At 33.5% G+C, this 23664-nt stretch overlaps 4 protein-coding genes across 5 annotated transcripts; all 4 read right to left on the bottom strand.

The window, feature by feature from the left end:
* Positions 1–2169: 2169 nt before the first annotated feature.
* On the bottom strand, positions 2170–8663 carry LOC145322739 (uncharacterized). Its single transcript, XM_080164986.1, has 11 exons — positions 8534–8663; positions 7344–7929; positions 6818–6867; positions 6058–6193; positions 5461–5619; positions 4764–4941; positions 4277–4381; positions 3524–3616; positions 3129–3170; positions 2641–2724; positions 2170–2320 (listed from the first exon to the last, which is right to left on the bottom strand). Exons 1-11 carry the CDS (start codon positions 8580–8582, stop codon positions 2285–2287), a joined length of 1518 nt encoding a protein of 505 aa, XP_080021112.1. The 5' UTR covers positions 8583–8663; the 3' UTR covers positions 2170–2284.
* Taf11 (TATA-box binding protein associated factor 11) lies at positions 8582–13085 on the bottom strand. Its single transcript, XM_080164991.1, has 8 exons — positions 12969–13085; positions 12441–12690; positions 11972–12044; positions 11499–11570; positions 10716–10835; positions 10139–10225; positions 9490–9563; positions 8582–9036 (listed from the first exon to the last, which is right to left on the bottom strand). Exons 1-8 carry the CDS (start codon positions 13024–13026, stop codon positions 8955–8957), a joined length of 816 nt encoding a protein of 271 aa, XP_080021117.1. The 5' UTR covers positions 13027–13085; the 3' UTR covers positions 8582–8954.
* LOC145322741 (uncharacterized) lies at positions 13008–20019 on the bottom strand. 2 transcript variants are annotated; one of them, XR_013880800.1, is made up of 11 exons: positions 19880–20019; positions 19008–19074; positions 17922–18025; positions 17005–17046; positions 16076–16164; positions 15257–15330; positions 14813–14902; positions 14445–14527; positions 13974–14022; positions 13400–13677; positions 13008–13203 (listed from the first exon to the last, which is right to left on the bottom strand). XR_013880800.1 is itself a non-coding variant. In XM_080164989.1 (10 exons), the coding sequence occupies exons 1-10, from the start codon at positions 19988–19990 to the stop codon at positions 13529–13531; spliced, it is 858 nt and encodes a 285-aa protein (XP_080021115.1). In that variant the 5' UTR covers positions 19991–20019; the 3' UTR covers positions 13008–13528. The 2 variants fall into 2 exon arrangements, 1 of the variants encoding a protein (XP_080021115.1); XM_080164989.1 differs by having other exon boundaries at positions 13008–13677.
* On the bottom strand, positions 19998–22305 carry LOC145322743 (cysteine-rich PDZ-binding protein). The gene is made up of 4 exons (XM_080164992.1): positions 22182–22305; positions 21575–21623; positions 21112–21193; positions 19998–20354 (listed from the first exon to the last, which is right to left on the bottom strand). Exons 1-4 carry the CDS (start codon positions 22273–22275, stop codon positions 20271–20273), a joined length of 309 nt encoding a protein of 102 aa, XP_080021118.1. The 5' UTR covers positions 22276–22305; the 3' UTR covers positions 19998–20270.
* Between the last annotated feature and the right edge of the window lie 1359 nt (positions 22306–23664).

Genomic DNA, 23664 nt, shown 5'->3' with positions numbered 1-23664 from the left:
AAATTAAAGAATTAACTTTTTCATTCTCTGTCTCTCGACAGACGTGGTAGAATGATCCTAGCTGGTTGAAGCTGGAATAATAATAATATTGACATATAAATATATTTGTGTTCGCATATGTGATCTGAAATAAATATGTAAACAAAAAATGCTATCTTGTTTTTTAGTAGCGAAGCTACTCTATAATTTGAAATGTCCGTCTGTCTGTATGTCCGTATGTCTTAGTTTGGGGGAAACGTGATTTTCTCGGCTCCTATAAAAGATAAAAGGCTGAAATTTTTTGACAACATTCCCATTATTAAGGAGCCCAATTAACTATAAAACATCAATGGCGGTTGGACCGCTTTATAGCAGGTTTTAGGCTATTTTTGTACTTTTGACATTTTTCTCCATATCTTTGGTGTTTATGGTCCAATTTCTAAAATTTTTTCAGTTTTTGATATCAAAATAAAATTTCCTGTCTTTTCATAAAAAAAAATGACGGTCAGACTGCCTTTAAGCAGGCTTTAGGCTTTTTTTTGTATTTTTCACATTTTTATCCATACTTTTGGTGTTTATGGTCCAATTTCAAAAATTTTTTAGTTAAAAATATTAAAATTAAATTTCCCGTTGTTTTGATCATCCAATTTACTTTGACCGTCAGTCTGTTAGTCATAGTACTGATATATAAGTATTAAAAAATTAATAACAAATATTGAAAAGGTTTCGTGATTTTTCCCTAATATACATGTTTTTGACAACTAATCTTTAAAATCTTATACATAATTTTTGTGCTTCGCTACTTATGGATGTTGTCATCCTTGTTTAAAAGAAAAGTTACTTTTACAATTTATGTACATTTAACTGAAAAAAAAGGATGACAACATCCATAAAAGCGAAACTTAACAAATCAATTAGACAAGACAGTTAAAGGAACATGTATATAAATATAGAGCAGCGATTCTATTCAAAATTAAGCTTGAACATAAATTTCATAAAACTCCATCCCAAAATTATTTGAATACATAATACTTTTTTTGGACGGACTCACGTAAGACTTGAATCGCTTGAAATATTATACTTGATGGTTCCCAGGATTCTGTGTTCCTATTGCTACGCTTTATGGTTGTACCCAGCTTATACCAATAACGAAATTAATTCAAAAAAAAATCACGAAACCTATACATGGTTTCAGCTGTCGTAAAATTGACGACCTCTCCATTTGCCTCCCAAATATTATTTTAGATTTATTTCACTTGTTGGTTATACCTTATACCTGGGTTGTACCCAACTGATAAAAGAATGATCGTGTCTAGTTAAAAATAGAGAAGCCGCTAAATTAAGGTTTATCCCCAATGAGGATACACAATATTACCCCTTCTGTAGATAACAATTAGTGGTTGAAACGTTTTTGGACACTCAACTTGATGAACCAACCAATCAAAATTAAACAGAAGTCCCCAAGGTCTTATTGTTGACCAAACTTTTTGACTAAAGAGTTTATGGCGAAGCAACTCCTCAAATCTGTTCTTCTAAATTACAGATTTCAATCTTTAGAAGAGATAATTTAGTTCATAATTATTAGGGATGTACATAAATTTAACGTTCACTGTCATTTTCCCCACTTGAGAAATAAACTCTTGAACCTTAAGGAGTGAACGACTCAAAAAAATTAATACTGACAAAACAAGGATGACACATCCATAAAAGCGAGGCACTGAAACGGTAGGACAAACTAACACTTGTATCAGAACTGAATAATCAGAATATAAATGTATAAGAGTCAAAGCAAAATTGTAAGTAAATTTGTTGAAAAACTGATTGATACAGGATAATATTTATGGACATACCTACATTTTAGGACTTGATTACAGAGTTGCTTCGCTTACATCATTATACTTTGTTGTATCAGGAATCAATATACCAAAAATCAGATCAATCGGATGATTAGATTACATAAAAATTTGTTGTTAAAAAGTAAAAAAATCGACGTTTAAAATGGACGTACGGACATTCTGGTAATGATTACAGAGTTGCTACGGTATTTAAATCGTACCTAACCACAAAAGGAATCACCATGCAAAGTTTGAAATCGATAGGATAATTCTAACATGCATAAATTAAAGAAAAGCTTCGCTTTTAACCGACTCTAATTATAGAACAGCTTCGCTTTTAAAAAATAACAACAGATCAATAAAAAAAATTTATTCATTCTTCAAAAAAATAACAAAATGGGTGTATAACAAGATCACATTAGCAGAGGTCGATTTCTAATTGTTGTCAACAGGAAGAGTCGATGTTAGGTTTATTCCTCATATATAATCTTCTTGTTGGTTTTATTCTGTACAAAAAAATATCATTAGGTGAGTTTTCTAAATAAATGTTTTGAAGTCATGTAAGATCTCGGAAAAGGTTGTTAAAACAGTTTAGTATTGGCCGAGGGCAGGTTTTAGGCTGTTTTGCAAATTGAATATTGCATTCTGTTCTTTTGAAGTGACTTTGCTATGTTTATATTTACGACACTATAAGTCAGCACAGGGTCCACAGGTTGGGGACATATGTTATTTAAATCCTTCCCCCTTTATTATTTATCTCTAATGGCGAGAGTGGGGGGGGGGGGGTAGCCCCTGTAAGCTAATGACGAAATCTTTAATAACTTACCTTGATAACTTTAACCTTTCCACCCTTTTCCTTCTTCTTTTTTTCCTTCTTGGCAGACAAAGATTTTCCTTTCGTTGATTTCCTCTAAAAAAAAGGTAGAAGGTAGATGCCAATGGATGTAGAATATACGTGGATACTATGACAGGAGAAAATTTGTCGTCAAATTAGATTTCAAACTTTCCCTTTCAAATATTGGTCAGTTCCTTTATCCAGTAGGAGGGGAAGAGATGGGTTGGGGTAGAGGGGGGAGGATGTGGTAGATCGTTATCTTAACCCACTAGAAGGTTCACTTTATTAGTAAATAAGAAAATCTGGTGCAAGATCCAAGTAATATTAAATCCATTTGGATGTCAGGGTTTTTTAGTAATCAAGGAAAGGATACGCTCAGTAAAAAAAAAGAGTTGAAACAAAAAAAGGGATTACCAATGAATTTATTTAAGCGATTTTTTTTGACAAACTCTCTGAAATAGTTCTTTTATTAGTCTTACCTTACTTTCGATGAGCTCCAGATACTTTTTGAACAACTCACTAACATTAATATATGATTTTATACAAGGAAAATCAATAAAAACATTTAAATTCAGTTTTTTTTAAAGTCACCGAAAGATTTACCCCCATGCATCTAGGGACGTAATAGTCTAAAACCATCCCAAGACTTTTATTTCTAAATAATAATGCATGTAGCCATCGCGGAACATCGGCTTTCCAATAGGTAATGGAACACTCAATCGGTTCACTTTTTAGGAAGACTCTTCGGTTCTAGGAATTTTACTATTTTGATTCATTAAAAATTATCAATGACAAATAAATACAAATTCTAAATTGAAATAATAAACGAATAGGCTAGTTTTGAGATATCTTTTCATTGTATAAATTCATCCCTGTTTTTGGCCTTAAATTTTTTCAGCTGAACCAAACTGGTCTCAATGTCTTGTTTTTCTTGCGCAGCCTTCTCTTCAATTTCAGAGTGCAGAGCCTGGACATAATAGAAATTGTTTAGTTTATGAAGAGTAGGTCCCTTGAGACAGCGGGTCAAGTACTTGAGCGTGGACCTTGAGATGGCCCTGGTGCTAGCATACAAAAGTGTCTCGTCCTCCACGACTACTTAGGTCCAAACACTGAGAAACTATGGCTACACACACACACACATAGTACTGTCAGACTTTTAACGATAGAAGCGTCCAGAAGGGGAGTGTAAAGGTGTGTAACCAATTCTCTGAAAAAATTTAAATTTCTCTACATCCCACCCCTTGACACGGGTCTTCACCCAACTCTTACCCCCCTAAATCAGCAAAAAGTGGTGTGGAAAGAATTCCACGATTCACCGCCAATAATCAATGTTAATACCTATATTATTTTCCATCTATATGTCAGTCTAAATAAATAGCCTTACACAAAAAAACATACCAATACAAAGCACTTATGAAAGATTTATTTCGTTGGTATTTTGATTATTCTGGTTCACGCCGCATTATATTTATATCACAACTGTTGACTCGTTGAGGGTTACACCTTACTAACTAATTTCTGACATAGTAGTTGTAGAAACCAAGTTTAAACACCTTAGGGCATATAAAAGTGTCTACTAGGCTCAAACTATCTACCAATTTCTACTTGATGCCAAACAAACACTTACCTCTAACTCCTTATCAAACCACTCTGCAGGGTCCATATATAAAGATTGTCGCAGCAATTCTAATTGTTTTTTCTCTGCATCTTTCTTTTTCTCTGCCATGATCTCCTAGAAAAAAGCAAAGCATAAGTACAATTGTAAAAAGCTTTGTAATGCAAGGACGTCCAAGCTTAATCTTATTATCATATTTTTTTTTTTTTGGGGGGGGGGGGGAGGAGGTGTTAAATAATCTAGATAGGAGGGATAAATCACTTTTGGAAGGGGTAAAATGGAAGTAGAGGAGGGAGGGGGTGGTCTTAAAACCCTATTTTTAAGGGTTTTGGGGGAAAGGGGTAAACACACCATCTAGAGGGTCAGTATTCAAAGGGGATAGAAAATGCCAAACCAAGACTAATTGAAATAGCCTATAACCTACACAAGACCTATGTTAAGATTCGCAATCTTAAGTTTCAGACAAAAAAAACGTATTAAAATTAAAAATAAAATGCACCTTGATAATCTCTTCTTCTGTCTTCTTATTGCCATACCTCTCTTTCCTGAGGTTCACCTCTCTCTGGATCTTCCTCTCTGTTTTACTCTTGTGCGCTTTCTTCACCTTGTCAGTCTGTTCAGTGTAGAAATGTTCGTAAGAATTCTTAGTAACCTCAACCTTGTCTACATGGTTGGTCCTGATAAACAAAAATAATTAAAAGTTAATGGGCCCGGGTTGACATAACAGGTATTAATTTTATAACTTTTATTTTAATATTCGTGGAAAACTGATTTTTCAGTATAGCTGAGAACCAGTTCTAATCCTGCAGTGCAGATATTAATCGGTTTTAAGGCCAATTTGAAAAACCTTTTCTACTCAAAACTAAAAACGCAAATGTATTAAACACCAATAAGTATAAAGTAAATGCGAAGCATCTCTATAATCAAGTCCTAAATTTCAATATTAAACATAACATCCTGTTTTCAAGTAATCTATTTAAACTTCTAGATGTTAGATATTGGTTGGTGTTCGCTTGTATGTCTTGTTTTTGGCTTAAAATTAAGTGCAACGCTTTCAACAGAGCTCTTTTAACTGAATACTTCCAAGGCTTTGTGTTACAAATTACTTAGATGCAAAGCCTCATTTTGATATTTAAAGGTCTGTTTATAGCTAAAAATCTTTAAGGTTGTGTTTTGTAAGAAATTGTCTTACTTACTTTTTCTTTTCTAAAAGTTTTAAGTGTAGGCCACATTCCTTGGGACACTCGGCCAGAAACTTGTCAGAATTTTTCTCAATATTATGGCCCAGCATGGCGGCCAACAGGTAGAGAGAGTTGTAGGAATCCTCGCACTCCTTGTCCCACCACACACAGCTTCTATAATAACAAGAATGATTATGTTATTTAGTTGTGAAGCTGATTCAAAATATTATTAAGACAAAGTGGAAAACCGCGTTGAGAGGTGCTTTCAAGGGAAAAAAGGGCCAACAAGCGAAATAAGTATAATATAACATTTGGGGGTCGGATGAAAAGGTAATTTTTACTACAAGGCGTTGCCTCCAAATAAATCACGAAAAAAGAGCTGAAATTTTTTCAGATCAATTCAGATGTTGGCTACAGATCGGTGAATTCCTTCAAAGTGCCTATCGAGCACTGAACCAGTAAACCCCCACCCTTTATTTTTAAAATAAAAATCTTAAATCATGGGAGGATCCCTATACCTAACCCCTCCAGGGCAATTTTAAATTGGTGGTAGAAGTAAAAGCTGTGCCTAATATTAATAAAGGCATAAGACACTAACAACTTATTTTTTACCTGGGGCACCATTTTTCCGCCATTTTGTTTTTAAGAACTTCAAGTTGAGCCTCGTGAGTCCGTTTACTCTTTTTAGCATAATATTCATGTGTCGCCTGGTTGATGGCCTTTACCATCTCTTTTTCTGTCGCTTTGTCTGAAAATATTAAAACCTATATTGACATAATAGTAATTTATCGCACCGTTTTATAGAAAGCGTTCCCTAAAGTTTAACTGTTGGACACAAAAACATCCTAATACTTCGTGCACAGTTTATTCTATAGTCATCTACCTTACAAACATCTGGTATAAATATAATGATTTGGTATAGATTACTAGTTCACCACCAGCTTCTATAGATAAATGCGGGGGAGGTAGGAGAAATGGCTTAAAACCACCCCAAGATATTGATAAAGATTACCTAAAAAGTGCAACAAATTTAAACCAGTATTTTCGAGATCTTTAGCTTCAGACAAAAACACCTTACTACTTTATATTATACTAGCGGTTGCGCCCCTAGCATATAGGGGATTTATATTCAAAGGTATATGGTAGGGCGGAAAAATAGCCTAAAGCCATACCCAGAATAATTTATTTAAATAAATAGGCTAAAACCATCTCAGGACCTATATAAAAAGCTTCACTGTAAAGGGGAGCCATATTGGTTAAGCTTTTAGCGAGATCCTTCGCTACAGACAAAAAAGCTTACTTACTTTATATTATACTTTGTATTGTATTATAGATATGATATGTATAATGTAATGAAAAATCATATACTTACAGTTCCTAAACCGGACTTCACTGACAATCGATTGTAATTCTGGATCCAATCTAAAGATAAAAACATAATGTATTTCTCACACATTTGAAGATTTTTTAAAAGAATATATGCTTTTTAATATGGAGGTATCCTATCCTAAAGCATAATAGTGCTAAAAGAAGGGGGGGGGGGGGTTAATATAACCATCTCCTAATCATTGCACAAATGGCACTTTGGAAACCGAATTTTGTTATGAAACATAAATCATCCTTGGGACCTTGGTAGGTCTATTTTCCTAAATCGAACAAAAAGTAGAAAAAGTAACGGCTTATTTTCCAATATAAACTTTTCAAGCTTTATCTATCTACCCATCATACTTTTGGCTGCTCCCGGCCGTTTTCTGCGTCTTCTAGTTAACTTGAATTGAAGCAAAATTTTAAGTGCCATTTGTGCACTGATTAGAAGATCATGATGGTTGTATTATCCCCCCAACCATTTTGAGCACTAAAAAGATCATACCTACAATAAATTAAAAATTTTTCCTTACTTTTGCTTTTTGTTACAACTTCCATTCATCAATATCTCTTGGATTTTCCTTTTCTTTATAATGTTAACTTTTTCTTGTTCTGTTTCAGTTATGCCTTTTTCCTTTCTCAACCTCTGCCTCTCTTTTTTCTCTTTCTTTTTCCTCAATCTTTCCTTCTCCTCTTCTGTTAGGGGTTCCTTATTTTCTTCTTTTGGTGTTTCTGACTTCTTTTTTTTCTTTTTATCTTTCTTTTCTGCGTTATCATTCTCTTTGGATGGTTCCTGGTTCTCCTTATTTTTCTTCTTCTGCTTCTTTTTTTTCTTTTTCTTCTCTACATTATCATTCTCTTTATTTACTTCCTCTTTCTCAATTTTCTCTTCGGTATCTTTCTTTTTGTCTTTCTCCTCTTTATTTACTTCCTCTTTTTCTTTCTTTTTGACTTTCTCTTCTTTATTTACTTCCTCTTCTTTGTTTTCAATGATTTTTTCTTCTTTTTTCTTAGTTTTGGATGGTGTGTTCTTTACTTGTTTCTCCTTGATCAATTCTTGTAAGGCATTTTTCTTGGCGGCTCTCATGGCTCTTGGAGATTGAACCACTTCAGCAGTTTCTAAATTAGGAGGTTATTTTAGTCTTTACTTTACTTAACAGATGAGTAACAGTGTTAGTATGAGTGGGGGTGCCTTGGCCCTTGAACAGGCACGACTTATTACCATGCACGATTAAGGCTTCCAGTCAATAGACGTACAATCAACTGAATAGTTGTATGTTGGGCTGGGCAGGGCAGGCAGTTTTTTTTCCAGAAAGGAACGGGATAAAATTAAAAAATATTTTCAGAAATCTTTATTTTATTCATATTATCCCCACTCCCACATATTCTTTTAGTTTTTTTTCCGCCAAAGAGGAAAAAAAATGCTTTTTGTTCTCCTGATTTTTACATTTTTCCCCCCATCCACATATTTTTTAAATTTTTTTTACCCCCCCCCCCCTTTAGCAGGGTCAAATTTGCAGAATATACACCCTTTTTTGTTGAGTGTTATTTTACCTAATTCCCAACGTGTGTGTTGTCAACAAAGTGATATTGCTCTACCCCTAGTTATGCTTTTGTTTAAAACTGAAGTTACAGTTTTATGGACAATAGACAGCAACTACGCCCATACGAGGGAAGGCTTTATACAATATACATAGCAAAAATGATTTGAATAATAAAATACCTTCGACCAAGTTTTGAGCGATTGACTTCCTTTTCTTGTCGGCAACCATTTTGTTATCTGAAAACAGTTACAATTTAATTACTGGATAATGATTTACTGCAGAAATGTTTTGATACTATAAACTATACAATAGCTGTGCTACTAAAAAACACTTTAGCCTTGGGAATGTTTTTTTGAAGAATAAAAAGTTCATTCAACAAATGAAAAAAAAACATTACTTTCAAAAAAATTTACATTGAAAACAGATCTGTATACCAATTTTAATAAATCCATGAAAATTTCAAAAAGTTATTTTAACAAGAATGTACTGATGCATTTCAACAATTTATGTTATATATAATAATAATAATTAATATCAGGTACTGGCTAATTTCTTTTTACAAATTATAATCTAAAAATATCCACTTTAGATAATTCAACTCTAAAAAGGTCGTTCTTTCCGTAACTTGGGCATTTTTCCTTTAACTCTGAGTTTTCTTACCGCCTCTCTCAAATGCTTTGGCCTAAAAAGAAATATTTTATTTAGTAAAATAATGGTGAAAAGTCAACTCCCAACTCTTTAAAATTATCTAGTACTTAACAAATGCTATCCTAACGAGTAAAAAAATAAATGCTCTAGTCCCTAAAATGTAAATTTTATAATAAAGCAGGCAATCAAAGATTTCAAAGAGATGGTTTTCTGTAGTATGTTGCTATAGGTTGTCGTAAGTTTAGTCATGTAATATTGCAAGGAATATGTAATATATATTTAGCGTCTGTGCCTCAAGCATCCTGGGTAGGAAAGCTGTTAAAAAGCATTGAGAAACTTCAAGACTTCAACCTAATAATAAAATAGCCTAAAACATCAAGGGACCTATTGTAAAGCTTATCCAAAATAAAGAACTTAATCAATTCATAAAACCCTTGGGTGGTGCTCCATTCTGCTGGAGGTTATCCATATCCAGGCAGGTACTTACCTAATAGGTTGCCCGGCTTCTCCAACTCTCTCCAATTCTTGCAGGGCTGTTTCTACTACCTCGCTCACAAAAACCTAGAAAATTTTTAGCTTTACAACGATGAAGCGTGCCGAAATTTTGAAATTCTTCTTGTGATTAAAACCAGATGAAGTGGTTTTGTACCTAATTAGCAAGAGCATTATAATGAATTTTTATTTTTCAAAAATAATGTATTCGAAAACTTGGAGCAATGTTGGTAGTAGTAGAGAAAAACTTAAGAGTAACAGACTGACGAACGTACATTGGTCATAAAGTAGCTGCACAACTAAATGTTGCTATGATAAAATTTGAATAATGCTATAGCTTCATAATAGATAGACAGACAGACAAACAGACGGACGGACGTACCTTGATTATAAGTAGCTGTGCTAACTCTTGCTACACCACACATAGCAATAATAACATTTAAATTGCTATAACTTCCAGACAGACAGACCGACGGACATACCTAAATCATAATGTAGCTGCGCTACTAATAACTAACGTTAGCCACACCAGACATGGCAATGATAACATTTATAATTATACTGTAACTTCAAGAAAGACAGATAGACAGAAAGACGGACAGACATACCTTAATCATAATGTAGCTGCGCTACTAATAACTAACCTTAGCCACACCAGACATGGCAATAATAACATTTTGACTTATGCTAGAACTTCCAGTTATAGTCTGCATTATTCGCCGTATCGTTGCCTAAACATTGTTGAAAATATAAGAATACATTAATATTTTTCCCTGATTAAATCCACTATTTTGGTTTTAAATGATTAAGATGCATTATTTATACTGACAGAGGAGTATTCCTTTGATGAATATGATAAACAAAATTAACAGTACTATAATCTTCAGTACAATGTCTTCAAGAACTAAAATTTTCAGGGATTTGAGAGGGATAAGACAATGGCTGGTAAACTGATGTATATTGTACATCCCCAATGATGATGCACGAAATTACATCTTATGTAGATTAAAATTATTTGTTGAATGAAGCGTTTAAAGACTCAACTTAATGAATCAACCAACTAAAATTCACTAAAGTCACAAAAGTTGTTATGCCACCAAATAAGGAGACGTTACTATAAAACTTTGGGGACTAGTGTAATAAATAGCCCAATGTCCCCTTTCTCTCTGAAAATATTAGTGTTATAGAAATGAAGCTTATCTAAATTTTTTTAAATGTGACCTTTGGGAATGAAGCTCTTCTGTACATGGCATATCTGTCTAGCTGATCTTCTGTAAAATTTGAGACTAGAAATTGCATTCTTTCCCTCTCCTCCTCTTCCATCTCTTTCTTTTGTTTATCCTAAATAATTTCCATTAAATATAGACAGGGGTGTATATTCTGCACAAGATTCATTTTTTTCCCCGGCTACAAATTTTTTTAATTCCCCCCCCCCCCCCTAGTTTTTTCTCACCATGTAGGGGGGAAAATGGAAAAATATTTAAAGAACTCTATATTTTATTTATTTTATCTCTCCTGCCACACATTTTTAAAGTTTTTTTTTCCAAGAAGGGGGTGGGGGGGCAATGGAAAAAATATTTTCAGTTTTCTTAATTTTTACATTTTTTTCCACTCCAATTACTTATTTTTTATTCCCCCCCCTGAGCAGAGGATCCCATGTAGAATATACACCCCTGAATATAGAAGAACTAGATCCCATTTAAGTTAATTGAACCAATAAGAACACAGTGTATAAACTATCCAACCATATTAATGGATAGAATGTGTACAGATTTTAGTTTCTATTTCAGTGCTATAACTCTTTTTTTGTTAGGTTTCAAAAAGTGTCTCACCCACCTCCCCACTTTTTAAAATGTAACTGAAGTCAGATTCTTGTGTTTTTATTATTGAATTATAAATACACTTTTGATTATTAAAAAGAGAACCGCTAATCTAACACTATAATTTAGTTTATAAGATATCCTTACTTCCCTAAGTACATATTTATTCAAAATAAAATTTTACCTTTTCTTCCTTTCCCCCGGGATGAGGTGTGGTAGGTGTGTCAAACAGGGGAGTTTTTCCTTCACTGCTATTCTAAAAATATAAAAATTGTTTAAATAATAAGAACAATTAAATACACAGGTAAATGTCACTGATTTAAGAATGTAATAATAAATAACCTTTAATAATGATAATTTGGGGAAACTGTTTAAGGAAAGTACACTATTTTATTGTATTATAAACTGCGTTCCACGGATATTAAAAAAAAAAAATTAGATTAAAACTTTTGTTTGCCCCAAGAGGCCGAAAGCTTGGGATAACAAAACTTATTTTAATTTTATGACTCTTATTTTAATATTTGTGAAAAATTGTCAAATATCTATAATTCGATGCTATACCTTTTAGTATGGCTGAAAACCGGTTCTAATCCATAATATATAAGATATTAATCGGTTTCGAAGCCAAACTGAAAAAATCGTTACTTCTACACTTACTTTAGATTCTTGTTCTTGATTTTGTTTCGCCTTGTCTATGTCTAATTTTGGTAAATCTGGTTTAGTTTTTGGCCTGAAAAAGGACAATTAAGTCACAAGTGTCATAGAATAGTTTCTGAAGCCAAATTATTTGCGTAAAGTACATAGAAACTATTAGCAGTTTCTTTAATGTCTAATTGAGTGAGGGGGTAGGGGTGAAAATTTTCGCTTGTTCATTACATTAGGTTATAATGGGTACTGCTGGCCCCGCATGGGTTAAGGCCTCCTGCAGTGAATATGCATGGAAAAAACTGTCCAACCCTCCAAATTTATTAAAAAAAAAGATAGGGGGATTCAGTGCCGAAAAACACATTGAGAGACGCATCTAAATTTTTTAAAATACTTGTATTTGTTAGTAAGTGTATGTGTTAGAAAGGTATAGTAAAGTACCGCGTTTTGGGGTAGCTTCTCTACTAATGTCCTTACTTACATGTTATCATCTTTGCTTGTTTCAGGTTGCTGCGGGTCAGCTGTTAGTTGAGGTAGCTTAAAAAGCTGATCAGCTGATTGAGGTTGTTTAAACAGATGCTCAGCTGATTGCGGTTGTTTAAACAGGTGTTCAGCTGATTGGGGTTTGAACAGTTGTTCGGCTGACTGTTGTTGTTGTTGCTGTTGTGAATCGTCATCTAAATCTGGAAGCTCCTCTTTTACTTTAATATTGCCAAGCAGTGGATTAAAACCTGCAAATGATAGTATTATCTATGCGTTCAAAAAGGGACTATACACGAAAGGAAGCAAGTGAAGTTTAGCTTATTCCAGCAGTGATTTCAAACTCAAAACTTTATTAAATTAAGTTTTTGAAAAAATGAGGGAAAAACATGCCAATCCACATCTTAGTGCTGTAACTCTTTTTTTGGTCCAGTTACTCTGTGTTTTAGATCTGGTTACAAAAATGGCACATCCACCACCCCATTCCCCTTTTAAATTTAGAATTTATGTAATAAAATAATAACTATACCTAAGCCTTGATCCTGTAAATTAAAATTCATTTTTATACTCTGAAATAAATATTTCATTACATAAATAATAGTTATCAATAAATATTAAATAAGGCTAAAATTTTCTAAACAATATTTTTCTTGGTTTTATGTTTAAGATGTTTTCGTTTCTTAAAGAATAACTTATTTGCCATATAAAAAAGCTGACAAACGGATGACTGTATGTATTTTAATTTTTAAACATTTTTACTGATACTACAGGGATTAAGAAATGGATAATATTTATTAATTTAATTAAGGATTAATGGCAGTTCGACAGGCATTTTGAGAGAAAAAAAGAATTGATAAAATAAATAATGATAGTTATACTTCTTACGAGAAGGTATAAATTGTTTATCATCATTGGGAATGTACATAAATTTATTGTCCATTGTCTTGTCCCTTAAGATACCTGTATTATCATATTTGATTTCTGTAGAAATGATTATACAGAAACAATTCGCGAACAAAAAATTTTCGACATATAAAACTGTATCAAAGCCATACTACTAAAAACACAGCATTGAAAAATATCACACTTCTATTCAAATCCCTCATCGCCATATTTTGAGCCTCCAGCCCCCGTCTGGGGGGCCTTGGGGGAGTACAGGGGATACGGCCGTGGAGGGGCTGACTGGTGGTTCTCTGATAGAGGGGGAGGTACCTGGTAACCTTGAGGACCAGAACCCTTCATTACAATATCATTGTGCATCTTATATTTAAAAATAAATGGAGCAATTCTGCTTATGTTGCTAAAATGATCAATACACCTAATAAAATGACACTGAAATAAATACTTTGTCAATCAAACTAAATCTATTTTACTTTTTAAAGCTAGCATAAACAATAAAGACGTCCAAGCTTTTTTCTGAGGGGATAAAATCAGGTGCTTCAGAGCTTTGTATTTTCAAATATTTTGAGGGGTTTTAATGTTTGAGGGGGGTAAAAATTTATGATTAAAAAGCGTACACAATAAACACATCCCTGATTTGCATCTCTGTTTCTTCTTCTCATCTCATCATAAAGAGTTTCAGGCTGAATAAAAACATCAAAAATAAAAATCTATAAGCGCGCCCGCTAGTTGTAGGATAAATATTGTTAAAGTCCCTTCTACTAAAAATGGATATAGGATACGCAGAAAAAAAAAGATTTTCCTCACTGATAATTATGGGAGCGTGAAATATTCTTTCTGACGGCCTCTTTGTTTCTAGGACCGACAAACGAACATACCCGACTTATAAATATACAGTAGAAGTGCTAATAACCAAGTTAATAGAGGAGGGCAGACAATACTTCTGTCGGCCTCTCTGTTTCTAAGACAGACAGACGGACACACTCTACTTTTAGAGTAGCTGGTCTACTTAGCGGAGGAGGAGATGCATTCATTCTGGCAGCCTTGCTATTTCTAGGACAGACAGACGGACACATCCTACTTAAAGAATAGCATCGCTGCTTACCGGAGGCGGGGGAGCATTCATTCTGGCGGCCTCTCTATTTCTGCGCCGCATCTCATCATAACTACTCTGACTACTTGGAATTCCTAGAATTTATTGTAAATAAAAAATATTATTGTATATTGTTATTAATAAAGAAAATATGGCGATAATAGAAACTTTGACTGACAAAACAAATTTTTCTTTACACCTAAATCCCTGATAGATAAACTTCTATAGACACTCAATTACGTTATTTAAAGTACATAGACGAATTTTAGAGAGAAACAAATAAAGAATTTCGTCTCAACTGATATTCTTTATAATTACATATTCCCTCTCCCCTTATACAAAGTAATAGAAATAATCACTTAAAACAAATTATGAAATACCTTGTAATGTCTGATTACTAGATTCTGGCTGACCCTGGAAATCATTCTGGTATCCACCTACCAATGGCACTCCAAGACTGTTGTCATAACCTGCAATTTGTAATTTATTTTTCTTTTTGTTGTTAAATACTAAAGATCAGCTTAGGTTAGGTTAGATTACTGGGTATCCCTGGAGGTATAGTCCCCGCAGGGTCCCCCCCCCCCCCATAAGTCTAGGAATAGGCAAACCTAACCCTCCTCTTGTTTTTAATGTATTTAAAAAATGAGGGGAGGGAAAGCGCCAAGAAATCACTGCAAAACAGATTCGTTTTCTAACGAGGTAATAAAAAGAGATAGAATTTAATGTCTAAAATGGATTTAAAATTAACATTGAATTATGGTGGCTCAAATATCTGACACAAGGTTAAATAAAAAAACAGTAATGCAAAAAAAACAATTAATGACCTGCAGAATCATTATCCTCTGGTTCTAATGGTGGAAGTCCTCGATTTTTCCTAATGGCCTCCGCAATTTTACTCCTGAATAAATCAGCATTCAGCTCATAATTAAAATCAGCGGGAAAGGGTTAAGATAAAAGGGGGGGGGGGTTAATGCAACCTATTTTCCCTAAATAGAACAAAAAGTTGAAAAAGTAACGGCTAACGGCTGGCGGCTCAGCCGTTTTGCCATTTTTTCACCATCTATAGTGCAAATTAGTCACGAAACCACATAATACTCTTTGCCACTCCAAAACGCTATCAAACGGTTATAGACGGTAGCTGTTGGTACTAGAAGTTTTAAAAATGGTTATTGCTATCATTTAACATGAATTAAACCAAAAATTTGTTTTAAAAAGTTAATTCCTACGTAATTGATGATGGATTTACCCTGAAATTAGGCAAAATACGGCTAAACGGCTGAGCCGCCAGCCGTTACTTTTCCAACTTTTTGTTCGATTTAGGGAAAACACCTACCAAGGATTACTCATGCAAAAGTTTAGATCGAAATTCGAATTCTAAGTGCCATTTGCTCATTACGAGATGGTTGCATTACCCCCCCCCCCCCCCTCTTATTCTTGCACCGCGACATTCAAGAAACTAATGCGTTTATTCAAGACATAAACAGATAACTTTACATGATATGGGCAATCAAAGGTTTTGTTTTAACTTGTAATAATCGGGATTCTTCCAATATGTGGTTATAGGGCCATCAATATCATATTATGTGCAAATCTCGAAGAAATGGGACATTGAAGACATCCCAGGTGATGTAAAAAAAAGTTACCTGGGTGCTTTGTTCAAAAATTTATCTGCACAGACGTTAGCATAGGAAAATTTTCCAATAAAATATCCTACCGCCGACGCAAGGGCCATCTACAAAACAAACAAAAAAGTTTAGTGGATGAACTACTCTATAATCAATCATGTTTGTCTATCCGCCCGTTCTTAGGGGGAAAGGGAGGGGGCGAAAATGACACTTTTTGAAACCAAAACTAAAAGTCAAAGGAACTCAACTAAAAAAAGAGTTACAGGTCTGACATTTTGCATGGCATTTGCCTTTTAGGGGTACAATATGGAACTGTGAAGAAACGGCGTCGCAACCGCTGAAAACCGCCGAGAAAAAGCAAAAAAAATTTCGGCGGGAAACGGCGGTTTTTGGCGGTTGCGCTGCCGTTTCTTCACAGTTCCATATTTTACCCCTATAAAGCAACTGCCATGCAAAATCTCAGACCTGTAACTCTTTTTTTAGTTGAGTTCCTTTGTTGACTTTTAGTTTTGGTTTCAAAAGGTGTCACTTTCGCCTCCCCCCTTTAATCGAATGCTAATACAGATAGAAAATATTTTTTTTGTCTAGAGATTCCACTGATTAATAAACATCTATTCTATAACTATTTCAGTACGTCGGTCGGTCTGTTATTCAGCGATATGGAAATTTGGATGTAAAGCAACTACTCGCTAAGCTTAACTGAACCGTCCTCGGTCCGTCTGTATTGCACAGGGTAATATAAGATGTAAATAGTGTACTTTTTGTTCTGCTATCATGGTATTTGGCTGAATATTTTTAGTGAAGATTCCACTGAAGTATTATGATCGTCTACTCATCGACCCACTTTGTCTGTCTCTTTGTCAATTACGTTGTTATTTAAAGAAATTTATGGTCCTTTTGGATACTTTTCTTGTAAAGAATACGATAAGAAAGCATTAAAAACTTACTTTAGGTGTAGCACCATATCTTAAATTTGGCTTCAAAAATTCCTGAAACAATAAAATATATAATACACTAGCAGTTGAGTTCCAAGCGTCGAGAATATATGGCCTAATTCAACTAACAATTTCCCGGGACCTATGTGAAGCTTCTATAAAATTCAGAACTCAATCAGTTTGGTTATTAGCAAGATCTTAATGAACAAAGCAAAAATAATCTGCTTAAAATAAAAGGATAAATATATCTGTGACTTGTACATCCGTCTGTCAGTCAGTCTCTAAAGATAATACATACGCAACAATTTTAGGTATTTAAGTAGTACTTTTACTCAAGACATGTTTGTTTAAAAATCATTTAGAACATACACAATACAAAATGACGTAAAGTTAATACAAAAAACAGTCTTTGCCTTCCTTTGGTTAACTTAATGAACCAACCAAACAAAAATCCCCAACAATGTCAGATGTCGAATAAGAAAACGTTATTATGAAACTTAGGGGACTATTGTAATAAAAAGCCCAATGTCCCCTCCCTCCCCCGGATTGTATCTCATTTCTCTACAGCCAACTATAGTAATGTATGTGCCATCTTTTAAAACAACTTTTATGACAACATTTTTTGTATGATATAATTATTCTATTTATCTTAAAATTGGAACAATGATTCCTAAGACATCAAGGTTCAATAGGTACAATATTTTAAGGGATGCATCTGTATAAAAAAGATCTAAAAATCAAAATGTAAGGTACAATTTTGTTACGACTTCTACATTAAAATTATGCCAAATCAGTTCTGACACTCTAAACGTGTTAATGTTCATTTGTCCTAACGTTTCAGAGCTTCGCTTTTATAGATGTTGTCATCCTTGGGGATATAAATATTGACATACGGATATTAATTGACCTTGTTGAAAATAAAAGTTTACCCTATGAACAGCTAGTTTAGTAGCGGCCATTAGAACTATACTGATAGGAAGTGATCTGTAATAAAAAGCTTCGCTTTGGCATTCAGCCATCACGGCCCGTTCGTCTAAATAAAGATAAAAATGTTATGTAATAACAAGAATAAAGCTTAAAAACATTACTATCCTTTCGTCTACAGATAGATTTACATACAATCCACTAAGAATATATTTCTTGATACTTTCGACAAAAAATGTACAAGATGCGCAAAATTGCATTATCACTTAATCAGATAGATTTACATTTTTTGTATTGGCCGATTAGAAATTTGTTTTTTAATGCCTTTAGTTCAATATTTTTCTCTAAATTCCGAAACAAAATTACAATCATATGCAAAAAAAGACAAGGAGTAGACATACATACATACATGCTACTACTTTGGTAAATACATCCAATTGTTATACTGCAAATAACAATAAAACAAGGATGACAACATCCATAAAAGCGAAGCACTGAAATCGTAGGACAAACGGACACTAACACTTGTATAGTGTCAGAACTGTATAATCAGAATATAAATGTATAAATGTCGAAGCAAAATTGTAAGTAAAATTGTTGAAAAACTGCTTGATTATAAAGTTGCTTCGCTTATAATATTGTACTTTGTTGTCCCAGGAATCAGTATACCAAAAATCAGATCAATCGGATTTTTAGATCACAAAAATTTGTTGTTAAAAAAGTAAAAAAATCAACATGTTTAAAATGGACGTACGGACATTCTGGTAATGATTATAGAGTTGCTACGCTTTCTAAATCGTACCTAACTACTATAGGAATCACCATGCAAAATTTGAAATCAATAGGACAATTCTAGCATGCCTAAATTAGCGAAAAAAGCTATCCGTTACGGACGTACGGACGGACCGACCCTAATTATAGAAAAGCTTCGCTTTTAATTATTCCCAGGACAGAATAAGAGTTACTATTTGTGATCATATTGCAGTAACATAAAATAAGTTACAATTAAAATTGACGTTATTCATATTTACTGCCAATAAGACAACGTTTTATAATGTGAAACTAAAATATGGAAATGTTATATTCTTTACCTGGAGAAAGGGTTAAAGGCGCTGTTTGTTGTGTATAAGCAGGATGCTGGGTTCCATCTGGCACTCCCTGCAATAAAAATAGGTATTTATATTCTCTTTAATCAAATAAGCCTTATTAGAGGCTATGCCCCCCAGAGTACTCTAGTCCGTTTTTAATTGTAGTTTTAATAAAAAGGGAAATATTTTTTGGGGAAGGTGCTTTTTTTTAGGGCGAAGGTGTCTTCAAAATCAGCGTTTCGGAGCCGTTTGATTTTGGTGCGGCTCCGGATCCGGCTCCAGCTCCCAGGGTTTCGGATCCGGATATTTTCGAGTCCAAGGATCCGGATCCGGATCCTTGGGTTCAAAAAAATGCGGAAAAAATGGAAAAATCTACCTAAATTTATATACAATTTCAGACATTCTTTTGATGAGAGCCAATCTTTAAGGTTTAGGGTCAGACTTGATAAATTAAAAGTATTTTTGACTTCGAATTAAAGAATAAATATTTTTTGAAAGGTTTGGTGATTTTATTTTTATTGTCAAGGATCCGAAACCCTGCCAGCTCCGGATCTGACCTATAATTTTCCCTTAAAAAATGTTGGTTTTTTTTACTTTTGAAGGTTTTAAAAGTTCAATTTTGATAAAAATAGACATGAAAAACTTAAAAAGGGCATTTATCTCTTTATTTATCTAGTCCGGAGCCGGAGCCGTTTTTAACGAAAATTACGGCTCCGGCAAAATATGGCGGCTCCACGGCTCCGAAACACTGTTCAAAATAATTATAAACCTTCTCTGGTACAACTTTATGGATGTTTTCAACCTTGTTTTGCTATTGTGACCTTTTACGAAAATGAAACACTATACAGATGTGATATTATGTGGAAGTGAATTACCTGTTGTTGAAACTGTGCATTATTGTTGTTGAACTGTTGTTGATAAACTGGTTGTTGCGGCTGTTGAGAATTATTCTGATACTGATCGTAGGGAGGCACTTGACTGGACATTTCTAACTTTTATTTTTTTTAGTATCTGCAAAATAACATTTATTACAAAATGCATGGTTTATGATTATAAACAAATGTTGTTAAGATATCATATATTTTGTATTTGTACATAAACTTTTTTTTAGTTTTACTACAGTAAAATTAATTTAATGAATGTGATTGTTAAGTATTAAATCATCAAAAAGATGAATATTTTTTTCTACACCAAAAAACCAAGTAACACATTAATTTACAAAACTCTAATATATACACAATTTAAGGTACAAAAGTCATAATATGCTTATGAAGAAGATTGTTTGTAGTCCTTGGTTTTCAGCATCTTGATCCCACACATGGCACATATGCCTTTCTTGTACGCACATCCCTGACAATAAATAAATATATTTAACAAGGATGACAAATCAAAAGGTCAGACAAGCAAACATTAAAGGGTAGGAATGCATTTAACATTCAATGTTATTTAGAAGTTTGAACAAAAATTGTGCCTAAAGGGAATAGTAGTTTCTGCAATAATGTGTGACGTTGTGAGTAAGATTCCAGTCAAATGCGCTTATTAGGTCAAATTGTTTTTAAATATGCAGGGGTGTATATTCTGCATGGGATCCCCTGCTCAGGGGGGGGGGGAAAAAAAATAAAAAATAAGTGGTTGGAGGGGAAAAAAATGTAAAAATTAAGAAAACTGAAAACATTTTTTCCATTTCGCCCCCCTCCTTGGTTAAAAAAACTAAAAAAATGTGTGGTAGGAGGGATAAAATAAATAAAATATAGAGTTCTTTAAATATTTTTCTATTTTCCCCCTTACTTTTTAAGAAAAATCTAGGGGGGGAAAAAAATAAAAAAAATTTGTAGCAGGGGAAAAAAAATAAATCTTGTGCAGAATATACACCCCTGATATGCGTTCAATTATATTAAGCGTTTTGCCAACATTAAGAACAGTTAGACTTAATAATTGCATTTGACTGGAAGCTTGCTCACAATTTTACGTAATATTGCAGAAGCTAATATTCCCTTTATCCCAAAATTACTATATAATATGTACATCCTTACATCTTTAATTGATTTTGGAGAAGCTAAGCTTATAACATTATACCTAATAATCCTAGGAATCCCCAGTTTCCTACCTGACAATAATGTGATCCAATCTGATGAACAGCTTGTTTACAAATCTTACACTTCGCAAAGCTCTTCTGCATAGGGTTAAATCTAAAGATGAACAAGACTAGTTTCAATGAAAACTGATGCCTTTAAGAAATGAAAAAAATGTCGTGTACAGAAATACAAACTACATAGGTAAAAATCCTAGAAATTATTTTCTAAAAAATTACAAGCTAAAAAATCCCAAGGAGAAAGGAGCAAAAATGCAGTGGGTAAAGGGCCCGACCGGCTAGATTGCATATGTGAGGGTAGTTGGTTCGAGCCTTATCATAGCATTAAAAATTTGCCTTGATAATTAACTAGCCATAATCAGGCCAGACAAAATCATGAAATCTTAAGTTAGGATTAGGAATACAGCTCAGTATGTAGCTTATAACAAAACATTAGCTTTCATTCTATAATTTAACTCATCCCAATACATTGATTTACCTGTTTTTCTTGGCAGTTAAAAACTTATTCTCTCCGACCTTCCTACCACCTTAAAAAAAGTACATATAACATTATAACAGTATACCAATTAGTTTCCAATACACAATTCGGTTGTTTCAATTAAAGTTCCTAATCTAACACATAAACATCATATTTTAAGTAAAAATTGAAAAAAAAGTATTCATACCTGTATCTGTAATATTACTGGCCCCAGCTTTCCAGGGGTCAGGTGTGATCACCTTACTAAGTATTCATACCTGTATCTGTGAAATTACTGGCTCCAGCTTTCCAGGGGTCAGGTGTGATCACCTTACCAAGTATTTATACCTGTATCTGTAATATTACTGGCTCCAGCTTTCCAGGGGTCATGTGTGATCACCTTACCAAGTATTCATACCTGTATCTGTGATATTACTGGCTCCAGCTTTCCTAGGGTCAGGTGTGATCACCTTACCAAGTATATATACCTGTATCTGTAATATTACTGGCTCCAGCTTTCCAGGGGTCATGTGTGATCACCTTACCAAGTATTCATACCTGTATCTGTGATATTACTGGCTCCAGCTTTCCTAGGGTCAGGTGTGATCACCTTACCAAGTATATATACCTGTATCTGTAATATTACTGGCTCCAGCTTTCCAGGGGTCAGGTGTGATCACCTTACCCAGTTTCCCCTTCTTTTCACATTTTTCACAAACCATTTCTTCTGAAATTTTTATAACTGGTTTTAAATTTGGCTAAGCACAATATAGATAGGTATAGGTAACTGATAAGATTTTAAGATCTAAAATAAAATATTTTTGTCATTAGATACAAAAAAAATTATAAAGAAAGCGAATAAAGGTATTTAACTAATAAAAAAAATAAAAAATACCTACAATAGAAAATTAATTGCCTTTCTAAATTTAAGTTTAAAAGTTCCTAATCATAAAGATACATGGTTAATTTCTTCTAACCATTATTAGCGCAACAAGAACAAGCTCACTACACTTCTATAGGTATCAATCATTACAATAACAATCAGGGGTGTATATTCTGCATGGGATCCCCGGCTCAGGGGGGGGGAAAAAAAATAAAAAATAAGTGGTTGGAGGGAAAAAAAATGTAAAAATTAAGAAAACTGAAAACATTTTTTCCATTTCGCCCCCCTCCTCGGTTAAAAAAACTAAAAAAATGTGTAATAGGAGGGATAAAATAAATAAAATATAGAGTTCTTTAAATATTTATCTATTTCCCCCCCTACTTTTTAAGAAAAATGTAGGGGGGAAAAAAAATAAAAAAATTTGTAGCAGGGGAAAAAAAATAAATCTTGTGCAGAATATACACCCCTGATAACAATTTTAAACTGATTTGGAAGTATTAAAGTATTAAATGAGACATACGGACAAATCCTAGTTTTATATAAGCTTTGCTGCTAATTGTACAATTATACAGAATAATATATCACTAGACGCACAAAATATTAAAAATCTCAATTTTTTCAACATTTAAATCACAAAAAAATGTTTTTTTTTTATTAATAGCCACATTATCTAGGACGGTGGATATTTCATCTGAAAAAAATTAATTTGCATTAAAATTCTTCAATGATTTTCTATCCATAATTGTAAATAACTAACATTAAAAATAATTATGCCGAAAGTTTTTTTTTCAGATGAGATATCCCTTCCTGCACAAAACTGGATAAAGTTAGAATACCTAATCAATAAATGTAATAAGTAATAGTACATGATCATGAAATCAATTTTCAAAAGGGAGGAGGGCTTTTTCTCAGTATCTGATTCTGTCCAATTTATAAATGTGATGGAATTACAATTTGAATGTTTTTAGAGATATTTTCGACGAAAATTGTAAATAATCTTTTTCCAATATGGCTTCGAAAGCGAATATCCTTTGAATTAGAACCGCCGGTTCTTAGCCATACTGAAAACTCATGTCTACCATAGAATTACGGACAATTTTCGACGAATACTAAAATAAATATCATAGAATTATTAATACTAGTTTTGTTAGCCTGGGCCTTCAGCACGTCGGGGCTATCAAAACTAGTTTTAATCTTATAATTTTTAATTTAAATATCCGCGTAAAGC

Source organism: Acartia tonsa, chromosome 6 (genome assembly GCF_053477335.1).
Source record: "Acartia tonsa isolate MP-2025a chromosome 6, ASM5347733v1, whole genome shotgun sequence".
Taxonomy (NCBI): Eukaryota; Metazoa; Arthropoda; class Copepoda; order Calanoida; family Acartiidae; genus Acartia; species Acartia tonsa.
The sequence above is the reverse complement of the archived record's forward strand: the minus strand, read 5'-3'. Positions and strand labels throughout refer to the sequence as shown.